The sequence below is a fragment of the Elgaria multicarinata genome, chromosome 15 (assembly GCF_023053635.1).
Source record: "Elgaria multicarinata webbii isolate HBS135686 ecotype San Diego chromosome 15, rElgMul1.1.pri, whole genome shotgun sequence".
Taxonomy (NCBI): Eukaryota; Metazoa; Chordata; class Lepidosauria; order Squamata; family Anguidae; genus Elgaria; species Elgaria multicarinata.
The window spans coordinates 7546101-7559457 of record NC_086185.1 but is presented as its reverse complement, the minus strand read 5'-3'; the positions used below and the strand labels follow the sequence as shown (position 1 = coordinate 7559457).

The 13357-nt window shown below is 44.7% G+C and overlaps 1 protein-coding gene across 1 annotated transcript in view; it reads right to left on the bottom strand.

Annotated features, from left to right (window-relative positions):
- Positions 1 to 12163: 12163 nt before the first annotated feature.
- CHRDL1 (chordin like 1) overlaps positions 12164 to 13357 on the bottom strand; it is a 45618-nt gene continuing 44424 nt past the window's right edge. Inside the window, exon 11 of the mRNA XM_063141864.1 lies at positions 12164 to 13156. Within this exon, the coding sequence (XP_062997934.1) occupies positions 13026 to 13156 (131 nt within the window). The 3' untranslated portion in view covers positions 12164 to 13025. The remainder of the gene's footprint in view (positions 13157 to 13357) is intronic.

Genomic DNA, 13357 nt, shown 5'->3' with positions numbered 1-13357 from the left:
TGGATCTAGGTCGTGAGAGGGCTTCGGATGCAATGAATCCAGCCCACTGGCCTGTCCTAGGGATGTTGGAGGAATCCATCTGGAGGGGGGAGTTTGCTGAGCTTTCAGCAGCTTGCCCCCCCCAAGACTTCAGCTTATTTACCCATGAGCTGTGTGAATCTCTCTGCATCGAGGAGGGCCACAGTTTATGGATTTCCTGGTTTGTTCCCACCCACCCCCCACCGCTTGATAGAAAGTTGTGCAAACTTCAGGTGCAATTTGAGTAATTTGAGCAAATTCCGGCCGGAATGTGCACAAACTAGGAAAACGTCGCCTGCAATTTGCACAACTTTCTACTGACCTTTTAAGGAAAAGAAAAAGAAAGAAAAGAAACACGTTTCCAGATTTCAGGAAAAGCTTGTGGCTCAGCTTGTGGATGCAAATTGAGCCGGGCGAGCTGTGGAGATCCATCAGTCCCCCAAAGGGCCAGATTTTCCAAAGATGGACATCCCTAGCCTACCCTCCACACGCCCATTCCCCCAATTCTCTAGGTTGGATTCTGAACCTCAGGAGAGGCAGCGGCCGCAAAATTCCTGCCCCCGGTGGCAGGGGCTGTGGGGCAGAGTGAGTGATCTCTATTCAGATCTGTTCCTCTATGGCCTTGATCCTGGAGGAAGGGATCTACTGCATCTTATGCTGCCCTGATGCTCTCTGGGTGCTGTAGGGTCGCTCTTTTTTTGCATTTTAAGTTGTTGCCTTTATTTGCAGACGCTCAGCACGTGCTTTCTTCTGATTGTTTTCATAATTATAGCTTCAGAAACAAAACAAAACAAAATGACACATCTAGACCTTCTTTACTTTTTGACATTTGATTTGGACATTCCTCCAGGAAGCCGAAACGCGGCCAAAGATAAACAACCCCAAATCAGTCCAATTATGCCTCATTTTTTATTTTTATTTTTTTGTGGCGGAAAGGAACCGAACATAAACAAGGGAGAGCCAAATTAAATAACTTGCTTTTGTTTAATGTAAGAGGAGCTGGTGTTCTGGAATGCACAAGGGTGTTTTGGAGAGGAACAGCTATCTTCCAACACGCAGCGCGGGCCAAGAATTTCGGTGGTTCCTGTCCACAACACCCTTCTAGAGACAAGTTTTATTTATTCACTTTACTTATTTATAAACCAGCAATATAGAAAATGAGCCCAAGGTACAAAAGTAGTGTTGTGACATAAAGATGCCAGATTTCCAACGGAAGAGTTCGAGAACTGCTTTTTTAAAAAACTAGTGCCATTCTGGTTACCAAAGGGCCAAAGTAGATATGTGGGGAAAGTAAGGATTGAAATGAATGGGAATTAAGTTAGTCATGACTACCTTAAGACCCATTCATTTCAGTGGATCTACTCTAAGTAGGGCTTTAGTTGGCTTCTACACCTAGGTGTCCAATGAACATGCAGAAAGGAAGTCATTTAGGTTGGGAGGAGACACCTCAAGAGTGTAACGGCTGAGTTGCGTTCCTAGGTCTGGCCTTCCACTGAACGTTTAGTCTGCCAAAGAGATAAAATGTCACTTCGGGTGGTGGCAGCACCGGTCAACCATTCTGTGGTTTGTTCTATAGTGTTTTTCTAGTGTTCAAATATCTCCAAATCTAGTTGTAATCCTTACGACAACCCTGGAATGAAAGTCACGATTATTGTGCAGATGCGGGGACTGAGGCTGAGAGAGAGAAAGCGGCTTGCCTAAAGCCACCCAGAGAGTTTATTTATTTATTGCATTTATATCCCGCCTTTTTCCTCCAAAGAACCCAAGGTGGCATACATAATCCTCCTTGTCCTCTCCTTTTTATGCTCACAACAACAACCCTGTGAGGTAGGTTGGGCGGAGAGTCTGTGACTGGCCCAAAGTCACCCAGTGGGTTTCCATGGCCGAGTGGGGACTAGAACCTGGATCTCCCAACTCCCAGTCTGACACTTTAGCCACTACACTGCACTTGGCTCTCAATGGCAGAGTTTCCAACATCAAATCGGGGAATATTCATAGTTGAGGGCACCATCCTATGCGTGTTTAGACAGAAATTAGTTCTATAACTCCCATCATTCCCCATCCATCCATGGGGAATGATGGGAGTTGTAGGACTTTTTTCTGTCTAAACTTGCATAGGATTGCACTCTAAATCTCTTTACCAGTATGAAACACCAAGGGTGCAATCACCCTGCCTAATTCATGGAATTTCACAGGTGGGTGAGTGGGTGGAGGAATTCTAAATGATGTTGCCTTCAGTTTATAGCCCTTCCCATGTTTTCCCACTGCTTCTTCTGTCTTTTTTCCTTCCAGAAAACAACAACCCTGTAAAGTCCCACCCTAGAGGCATTCAAGAGGCAGCTGGACAACCATCTGTCAGGGATGCTTTAGGGCGGATTCCTGCATTGAGCAGGGGGTTGGACTTGATGGCCTTGTAGGCCCCTTCTAACTCTGCTGTTCTATGATTCTATGATTCTAAAGGATGGAATGGCTAGGAGTTAGTGCTAGGAGCCCTGTGTCTGGATGCACCCCAACACTGACATGTTGTTGATATATTCAATTTTTGGCTCCTTACCACAACAGTGCATTCTGGAGCAAGAGAAGGCATATTTATACACTGTGGCTAGGGAAAGATGATGATTTTGAGATTGCAGAAAGTAATTTTAGGGAAGCTTCACTTCGTATTGCAAACACATGTATTCCATTGATTCCACTGCTACCTCTGATCAAGCAGGTTTTACGATAGAAACCTTGTCAACCTGTTTACCAGCGGCAATCATGGGACAAGCGGGACACACCCTAAACGATTGTAAACTCAACTCTGCAAAAGCGATTGTCGGTCTCCACACCATGGGCAGAACATACAACAGCGCCGACAACTCCAAGAAAAGCTTTACTCTAGAGCAGCCTCCCACAACCCAGGGCCCTCCAGCTGCATTGGACTACAATCTCCACAATCCCCCATCAGCATAGGGATTATGGGGAGTTTTACTCCAACCTATCTGAAGGACAACAGGTTGAAGGAATCTGCTCTAGAGCTCTGGATCATTTTCTTAGCATTGGAAGGATAGGCAAAATGCAATGGAAAGTTTTACGCCGCCAACTGTTTTTGTACAGAGCAATGTGATCTGCACAGGCTTGGCTATTTTTGTTCTCCGTTGTTTATGTTCTCAGTGCCTTTTCCTATTTTTTTTTAAAGACATGCCTGCCCTTATCCTTACACTTACCCGGAACAAAATGAAGACATCAGAGCAAAATGCATCCAAAGGTACATCCGTGACAGGAGTGTTGTCTTATTCAAGCTGGCATGACCCCATCAGCACACACTCCTCCAGTGGAGGCTGGTGGCTCCGATGACAGTCTGAGCGGCGAACCCGTTCGAAGCAGTCAGAACTTTAAAGGAGCTATCCAAGGTGCTGACGCTTTAGAATTCTGACTGGTTCTGACTGAAACCCGGAGCGGATCTATAGCCCCACTGAGATCGGAGGCCCCAGCCTCCACTGCACTCCTCCAATCTGGGCAAGACATGCCTGGGACCTTTTGCTGGCACTGCACAGTTGTGATATTGCATGACGCCCCTCTGACGCACTGCTCAGATCAGGCATTGATTCACTGGCACCAGCCAATTGGACGAACCCTCTGTGCAACGTCCTTGACTCCATTGTTTAAATGTTGGTCTCAACTTTTGGTGGTCCCTTTTAATAGGGAAGAGGTGTACAATCATGTGAGCCGTATTGCCTGGGAACTCTGCACAGCATCATGGAAAGACTCATTCATAAGAACATTAGAAGAGCCACCCTGGATCAGACCGAGGGTCCAACTAGCCCAGCATTTTGTTGACATAGCGGCTAACCAGCTACCCATGGGAAACCCACAAGCAGGACATGAATGCAGCAGGCTCCCCAGAGAAAGGAATGACAACGCCTTTTGCTCTCTCTGGCTGCGCTCTCTCTCTCTCTCCTCTCTCTCTCTCTCCTTTCCTCCCTCCCTCCCCTCATATACAAACATACACTCTGGAGAGATTCCAGCTCCATGTATTCATTACATAGTCCTGACAAGTCAAAAGGCCTGGTCGTTGGCTCTTTGGGACAGTTTATCAACAACGTGTGTCAGTGTGTCCACCATTGCTAAACGTAACGTTTTATGCACCACAGAGAGGTGACATTTCCTTAAACAATTTGTCTAAATGGACAGCACATGGCCGAAAGTGGTGTTGACTTTTTTAAAAAAATAAGTAAGGGGTGGGGGGAACGCCCAAAGTAACTTTGTTTGCAGGAAAGCACAGTGATATATCAGAAGGGCTGCAAAGTGACCTACGTACAGTAATATTAATGACACAATCCTCCTTGGAAGTAAGCCCCACTGTACTCAGTGGGGCTTACGCCCATGTAAGTTAGGGTGACCAACTGTCAGGATTTCCCCGGATTTGTCCTGGTTTTTGTTCTTTCCATGGTGTCAGGGGGGATTTTCTATAATTTTCAATCATGTCCTGGAATGACACACCTTCCCCTTTAAGGCTGCCATTAGCATGGCAGGAGGGAATGACAAGGAGGGCTTTCTCCGCTGTGGCACCCCGGTTGTGGAACGAGCTCCCCAGAGAGGTCCGCTTGGCGCCTACACTGTACTGCTTTCGTTGCCAGCTGAAGACCTTTTTATTCACTCAGTATTTTAACACTTAATTTTAACTTAAATTTAAATTTTACTGTTTTAACTCTGTATTTTAATCCTATATCAACTTTGCTGTGTGGTTTTATCCTGGTTGCGCTTTTTATAATGTATTTCGTAATTGTGTTTTAAACTGTTGGGTGTTTTACTGTGGTTTTAATTTTTGTGAACCGCCCAGAGAGCTTCGGCTATTGGGTGGTATAAAAATGTAATAAATAAATAAATAAATAAATAAATGCTTTCTTGAGGCACATCATTCCCCCACCCCGAGCTCCAATTGAGGTCTTAAAGGGGAAAGTGGGTCATTCGTGGACATTATAGAAAAGGCCCCAATTGGAGTGGATGGTGGTGGTGCAGAATGAAATCCTTTCCCCTCCTCCACTCCAATCGGGTTCCTTAAGGTGGCGGGGGAGTAACGTACTTTCTGCAGGACTCAGAAAGCTGCTTCCCCACACACACACTAGGTGTCCTCTTTTTTGGTATCCCAAATATGGTCACCCTAATGTAAGTGTTCCACCTAACTCCCATGTAAGTGCTCGTAGGACCTTATAAGAAGAGGATTGTGAAATGGTCATGTTCAAGATGTCCTGCTTTTTGTTTGGCCTTTAACCCCCGCCACACACAAATGGTGGCAGATCTCCGTCCCTCTAAAGGTGCCATTGAATTACACTCCTCCAGGATTTTAAAAGACACTTTTTAGTCTGCTCATTGGTATGTTAACATTTCTTTAACAGCCTTTATTTAATTTTTGGTGGGAGGGGGAAAAGGAGGGGAAGGAGAAAAGAGATGGAACATTGTTTGCTTTCTCAGGTTTTCATATTATACCAGCCAACCCCCCAACCCCCCGCCCAATTCTCATTAAACACTATTCAGGTCTCTAGGCATGGTGTTAATGCTGGTGGTACTTTGAAAGACAGACATGGGTAGACAGCTAGCCTATATAATCCTTCCTTGGCTGCCTTTAAAGGTCTATAAAAATGTAATAAAAGAATGGGGCTCATTAGCCAGAAGCAGGGGGCTGATTCGGTTGCAGGCCACACTACGCTTACAGCTGCCTCAGATGCAAATGTCCATCGTAGCAAGAGTTTAATTGATTTAAGAGATGTATAATTGTTCTTTTTTATTTGAACGCCATGTTATCTAGTACCTTTCTAAGTAAGCACTGCAGCCTTTCTCTAATTTCACTTCTGGGTGGGTAGGTTTTAGGGACACCGATCAGGATGCCATTTCTGATTTCAGGGAAGGGAATAGATCCTCATCAAGGCACAAAGGCCTTTTTGTTGTTTATTCGTTCAGTCGCTTCCAAAATTCGTGACTTCATGGACCAGCCCACGCCAGAGTTTTCTATCGGCTGTCGCCACCCCTAGCTCCCCCAAGGTCAAGTCTGTCACCTCCAGAATATCATCCCTCCATCTTGCACTTGGTCGGCCCCTCTTCCTTTTGCCTTCCACTTTCCCTAGCATCAGCCTCTTCTCCAGGGTATCCTGTCTTCTCATTATGTGGCCAAAGTACTTCAGTTTTGCCTTTAATACATTCCCTCAAGTGAGCAGTCTGGCTTTATTTCCTGGCGTATGGACTGGTTTGATCTTCTTGCAGTCCAAGGCACTCTCAGAATTTTCCTCCAACACCACAGTCCAAAAGCATCTATCTTCCTTCGCTCAGCTTTCCTTATGGTCCAGCTCTCGCAGCCATAGGTTACTGCGGGGAATACCATTGCTTTAACAACACGCTCACAAACTGCACACCACATTTTAAAGGCCTGCTTGTGGATATTCAGGATGAAAGCAGCAATCCTATGTACACTTACCTGGGAGGGTCCCACGGAATGCAATGAGATTTACTTCTGAGTAGACACATATAGGATTGTGCTGCGAATGGCAAACACCCCCCCAACACACACACACACACACACACACAGATACACCCACCCACCCATATTAAACCTTCTTCCACCACTATTTCCCACTGAAATCCCACCTTGTGCTGAGGAGGGCGGTTCTTAACAAAGAAAAGAAAAAAGTCTCTATTGGCATCAATGTATTTTTAACTGCCCCCCTTCCCCAGTGTGTGTGTGTGTGTAGATTTAAAGGGGGGGGAAAGGGGGGGGGAGTTTAACCTTCCCCTAAAGTTCTGCCTTATTCATCATAAACTAGTCTGGAAAAAGAATGTCTGTACTGGAAGTGGTTTCCTTGCTTTTAGTGGCTTGACACGTTTCACTCTTTTATGTTGTGAAATAGGTCTCTGTTTTCTTAACACGGGCCATGCCTGGCACATAAACCTTTCAACCCAAGGGAGGCGTCATATTTGACTGCTTCAATGGCCAGGCTTTGGAATTTTCAGCGCAGAAAAATTCCAGCGCCTGTGTGCACCATTTGCTGGGGAGCATGGGTGGGAGGGTGCTGTTGCACGTGTCCTGTTTTGTTGGTCCCTGGTCGACAGATGGTTGCCCACTATGTGAACGGAGTGCTGGACTAGATGGACCCTTGGTCTGATCCAGCATCAGGGCTCTTCTTATGTAACAAACAAACAAACACATAGGCAAGAAAAAACCTATACAGACCCCTTGAAATCAAAAACATGAGATATGAGAAAGGGGCGGATCTTAGAACCATAGAATAGCAGAGTTGGAAGGGGCCTACAAGGCCATCGAGTCCAACCCCCTGCTCAATGCAGGAATCCACCCTAAAGCATCCCTGACAGATGCTTGTCCAGCTGCCTCTTAAATGCCTCTAGTGTGGGAGAGCCCACAACCTCCCTAGGTCATTGTTTCCATTGTCATACTGCTCTAACAGTCAGGAAGTTTTTCCTGATGTCCAGCCGGAATCTGGCTTCCTTTAACTTGAGCCCATTATTCCGTGTCCTGCACTCTGGGAGGATCGAGAAGAGATCCTGGCCCTCCTCTGTGTGACAACCTTTTAAGTATTTGAAGAGTGCTATCATGTCCCCTCAATCTTCTCTTCTCCAGGCTAAACATGCCCAGTTCTTTCAGTTTCTCTTCATAGGGCTTTGTTTCCAGACCCCTGATCATCCTGGTTGCCCTCCTCTGAACACGCTCCAGTTTGTCTGCGTCCTTCTTGAATTGTGGAGCCCAGAACTGGACGCAATACTCTAGATGAGGCCTAACCAGTGCCGAATAGAGAGGAACCAGTACCACACGCGATTTGGAAGCTATACTTCTATTAATGCAGCCCAAAATAGCATTTGCCTTTCTTGCAGCCATATCGCACTGTTGGCTCATATTCAGCTTGTGATCTACAACAATTCCAAGATCCTTCTCATTTGTAGTATTGCTGAGCCAAGTATCCCCCATCTATTTCCATGATGTGGAACTTGGCATTTATCCCTATTAAATTTCATTCTGTTGTTTTCATTCTGTCACTCCAGCCGATCAAGATCACTTTTGTTTCTGTCTTCCAGGGTATTTGCTATCCCACCCAATTTTGTGTCATCTGCAAATTTGATAAGCGTTCCCTGAACCTCCTTGTCCAACTCATTAATAAAAATGTTGAAGAGCACTGGGCCCAGGACTGATCCCTGCGATACCCCACTCATTGCCACTCCCCAGTTTGAGAAGGTTCCATTGATAAGTACTCTTTGAGTCCAATTCTGTAGCCAACTGTGGATCCACCTAATAGTTGTTCCATCTAGCCCACTTTTAGCTAGTTTGTTAACCAGAATGTCATGTGGTACTTTGTCAAAAGCTTTGCTGAAGTCAAGATATATGACATCCACAGCGTTCCCACAGTCCACAAGGGAGGTTACCCGATCAAAAAATGAGATCAAATTAGTCTGACAGGATTTGTTCCTGTCAGACTACCAACAATCATATATGTAGCAAAGGTGGCTGAGATACTATAAAAAGACTTTTAATGTGCTAAAAAAGGTCAGTGGTCACAGGAATTAAAATATGTATGCACTGTAGAGTATTGTATTCAAACCACAATGAAAAACATTCAAAAAGTAAAATTCAGGTATATTTACACTGTGCAGTATTACATTCAGCGTGTTTCGCCCTACCTGTCTTCCTCACTGGTGAAATATAGTGTTCATGAATATAAGCTACTAAAGACTATTTTTAAATTGCCATCGCCTGAAAGCCAAAGGAAACCTTGTATTAGTAACATTGGTATTGGTACTATAACCACAAGATGATAATAATAATAATAATAATAATAATAATAATAATAATAATAATAACGATAACTTCAATTATTAAGTCTGAATCCTTGTTACTACTTACTACTTGGTATTTCTATTTTTTGCCTTTCAGAATGTAATACTGCACAGTGTAAATATACCTGAATTTTACTTTTGGAATGTTTTTCATTGTGGTTTGAATTATTATTATTATTATTATTATTATTATTATTATTATTATTATTATTATTATTTATATAACACCATCAGTGTACATGGTGCTGTACAGAGTAAAACAATCAAATAGCAAAAGCCTGCCGCATAGGCTTACATTCTAATAGAATCATAATAAAACAATAAGAAGGGGAAGAGAATGCACCAAACAGGCACAGGGGAGAGTAAAACAGACAGTATAAAAGTCAGATCAAAATCAAGTTTTAAAAGCTTTAGAAAAAAGAAAAGTTTTTAGCTGAGCTTTAAAAGCTGTGATTGTAGTTCTCAAATGTTCTGGAAGAGCGTTCCAGGTGTAAGGGGCAGCGGAAGAAAATGGACAAAGCCAAGCAAGGGAAGTTGAGACCCTTGGGCAGGTGAGAAACAAGGCATCAGAGGAGCGAAGAGCACGAGCAGGGCAATAGTGTGAGATGAGAGAGGAAAGATAGGAAGGAGCTAGACTGAGAAAAGCTTTGTAGGTCAACAGGAGAAGTTTATATTGGATTCTGAAGTGAATTGGGAGCCAATGAATACTACAGTGTATACATATTTTAATTCCTGTGACCAGTGACCTTTTTTAGCGCATTAAAAGTCTTTTTATAGTATCTCATCCACCTTTGTTATATATGTGATTGTTGGTAGTTATAACATCCGCCCCTTTCTCATATCTCACAAACAAACAAACATTTTTTTGTGAATGAAACGGGAAGATAATGATACACATGTTAGCTCCATCCCACAAAAGGGAAGCCTTCCTATTCGGAACACCTCCACGTTTATTATCTTATAAAAATGATAGAACAAGTACATAAATAATGGTTACAAGTAACCCAAACCCAGGCTATGGTGTGTATTGTTCATCTTCAGCAAATGCACTCTATTGGCTCTTCCTTTTTTCTTAAAACGTGATCATACAAATAAATACACAACCTTGTATTCCACCTGTGTTGTCGCAAATAGAAAAGGCAGTTCATTTTCCTTTCAAAAATAAGAAATAATAATAATAATAATAATAATAATAATAATAATAATAATAATAATAATAATGGTACTGTACACTTTCCAACAATTTTACCTCTCACCCCACCCTGGTATGTTTCAGAAAGAGGTATACCATCTCATTTTTAAGGACTAGACCTAAGTGCTGGCGAGATCTGTGCTGCTTCAGACGACACCTCCGTGTTTGGAAAGAACCACCCTGTAGACTGAAGCTCCACTGCGTTGAAGAAGCAGCTTGCACGGCACCTGATGAAGTAGGCTGTTCCCTATGAAAGCCCACATCACAATAGATCGGCGAGCTTCTGTTGTGCAGCAGCCACTGTTGTCATTTTGCCTTCTACCGAATTCGACCGTCGGTCCACCTATTTCTGGATTTTCTGTACTGATTGGCAGTAGCGTTCCAAGGTTTCAGATAGGGTTCCGCCTGCCCCCCCACCCAGGGCTGGTGTCAAAGGTAGATGTGGTCGGGCACCAACCGAAGGCCCACGCCTCAGCAGAGGCCCATGAGTAAGAGGGCTATGGATTGGTGATCCTCTTCACCATTGCAACCTCCTTGTTCACACCTGCCTCTTGTCCAGACAATGGTGGTGATGAGAAGATGGACCAGTAGATATCACTGTCTACTTGCTCACTGGTTTTCTCTAGAGGAGGATGAGTGAGAGCACTGCAGGAGGGGGGCCATTGTGGGTGTCTTAGAATCATAGAACAGTAGAGTTGGAAAGGGCCTACAAGGCCATCGAGTCCAACCCCCAGCTCAACGCAGGGATCCACCCTAAAGCATCCCTGACAGATGGCTGTCCAGCTGTCCCATGAAGGCCTTTAGTGTGGGAGACCCCACAACCTCCCTAGGTCACTGGTTCCATTGTCGTACTGCTCTAACAGTCAGGTAGTTTTTCCTGATGTCCAGCCGGAGTCTGGCTTCCTGTAACTGAAGCCCATTACTCTGTGTCCTGCACTCTGGGATGACCAAGAAGAGATCCTGGCCCTCCTCTGTAGGACAATCTTTCAAGTATTTGAAGAGTGCTATTAGATCTCCCCTCAACCTTCTCTTCTCCAGGCTAAACCTGCCCAGTTCTTTCAGTCTCTCTTCATAGGGCTTTGTTTCCAGACCCCTGATCATCCTCGTTGCCCTCCTCTGAACACGCTCCAGCTTGTCTTGCTGGAGGGTCCTCAAAAATCTGGACCCAGCATTGTCACCCTTACTCCCCAGCCCCACCTGGAGACATCAAGGATTAAACCTGGGTTCTTCTGCATGCAAGGTGTGTGTTCTACTCCCGAGCTAAGTCCACGGCCTTCATGCAGTATTTGTCCATTCTCCCCTTCCTTCCTTCCTTCCTTCCTTCCTTCCTTCCTTCCTTCCTTCCGGTGGTGGTCTCCCTTATTCGCACGCTGCAAACCAGGTGAGCCAAAATGCAAATCAGCAGCTTCTCCCTCCCTGTTTCTCATGGGGGCAAGCAACCGAAAGGACTCAGGCACCGGGAGGCAGCTCAGAAAGACTGGTGCAATCGGCAAGTCATTCGGAGATACGCATGTGCGATGCAGGAGCTGGTCTAGTTAAAAGGATAGGTGTGAAGGTGAGCTGCGATCCCTTCTACAAAGGACGTCATGTGAAGGCCAAAGTGGAACTTACTAGCTAACAATTGTGTGAATGTGTGTGTTTTATTTTAAAGTAAATAGGTGTGGGGCGAAGGAAATCTGGATCAGGGATCTAATGGGGTGTGTGGGGTGCTTAAATCCGCTGCCTCCCACTTCAGACCCAATGCAAATGAGGGAATGCTACTTACGCACCTACCCATGAGGGCCTCTCTCCAGATTGGGTATCCCACGCCTGCTATTTCCTCTATTAAAATAATAATCATACAATTATTAGTTGTGCAAATGGTGTAGCATCTGGATTGACTCTTACAATGGCAGAAGATAGCAAACAATAACAGTTTCTCTTTTAATATGGTCTGATGTTGTGACTTCATAAAGGCGGCCCAGTGACCACAAGACCGTGCTAAAGGGATCACCCGAAGGTAGCTTTGGGGCTAGCTATACTGTGCTGACCTTTTACATTTCGTTCCCGGGGCAAATGAATCTTTCCCTCAAATTACGAGCAAAATAAGAGGGATTCTTGCTAATGGCCGCTGTTTCAACAGTTGAAGGGCAAATTGCACATCACCCACTAGGGCATGTAGCAAGATGACCGACACCAGTTTTCAAGAGGCAAAACTGCTTTGGGTGGTGGTGGGGGGGGAGGGGGTGGAATTTAGAGTGGAGAAGTGGTGGGGGTGAGGGACAGCTTGACCCGTTCACCACCCGCTGTTTTTCAGCTCAAAAACAACACTCCCCAGTTCCTTTCTCCTTGAGGGATTCCAGATGTGTGTTTATGGGACTTATGCCCCCCCTCCTGCTCATACACCTGTCCCTTCTGCCAAATATACTTCGCTCTTTAAAATACACACCAAAAGGCATAAAGGCACAGTTAGACGTGTTAGTACATAGTGTGTCATTAGCCCCCCGCCCCGAGATGTTCCTTTAAAAACAGAAGGTGCTTGTTAGTCTGAAATCTAGCTTTACATCTCAACCTCCCCAAAATTACTGTCCTTGTGTTTTCTTTTCCAGCCAAGAAACAACCACCACCACCCACACGAGTCATTTCAAGACTTGCGTTCAGGAGAGGAGACACCGTCTTTGCTAACTCTGGTCATCTATTTGGTTTTCTCCCAATCGTACGCGTGCCAAAAGTTATCTTTTGTCAAACACTTTAAGCAACAACCCTTTATATGAAACTAAAGCCTCTCTGGCTACTCCAGCCAGTGATGCAGAGCCTCCTAGTCCTTCGGAGAGATATTTAAAGGCCTGACACAGATCTATGCACAAAGCAGCAAGTTATGCTGGGCGTGAGATGAATATTGGCTTGCATTATAAGTTTGGTTTGTAGGGCATTGGAAAGGCAAGCGAAATAAGCCTGCCGTCCAGCTGCAGATCCATGCCTTCCTCAGTTTTCTTCTTTTTCCCTCTCCAGTGCTCTCTTAACAGTGGTCCTTTTCAGACTTCTCGAGATACAAAACTTTTACCAGATCTTCCAGTTCAGTCCTGCAAACACGACTCTCACACATTTGGCTTATCTGAGCTTCTCCCTCACTGAATATTTTCCACTGGCCTATAGCAAAACAAAACAAAAGCAGAAAACTCACACAGTTTCAAAGCAGAAATACCAATTAAGACATTGAGTGATTTATTGCATGCTCATGAAGGTTTGCAGGTTCTTTACATGACACCGTGAACCTCCAAGACATTTCCCATGCCTTTTCCAGGTAATCTCGCTTTTAAAAAAGAGCAGGGATAATGCACTATATAAAAT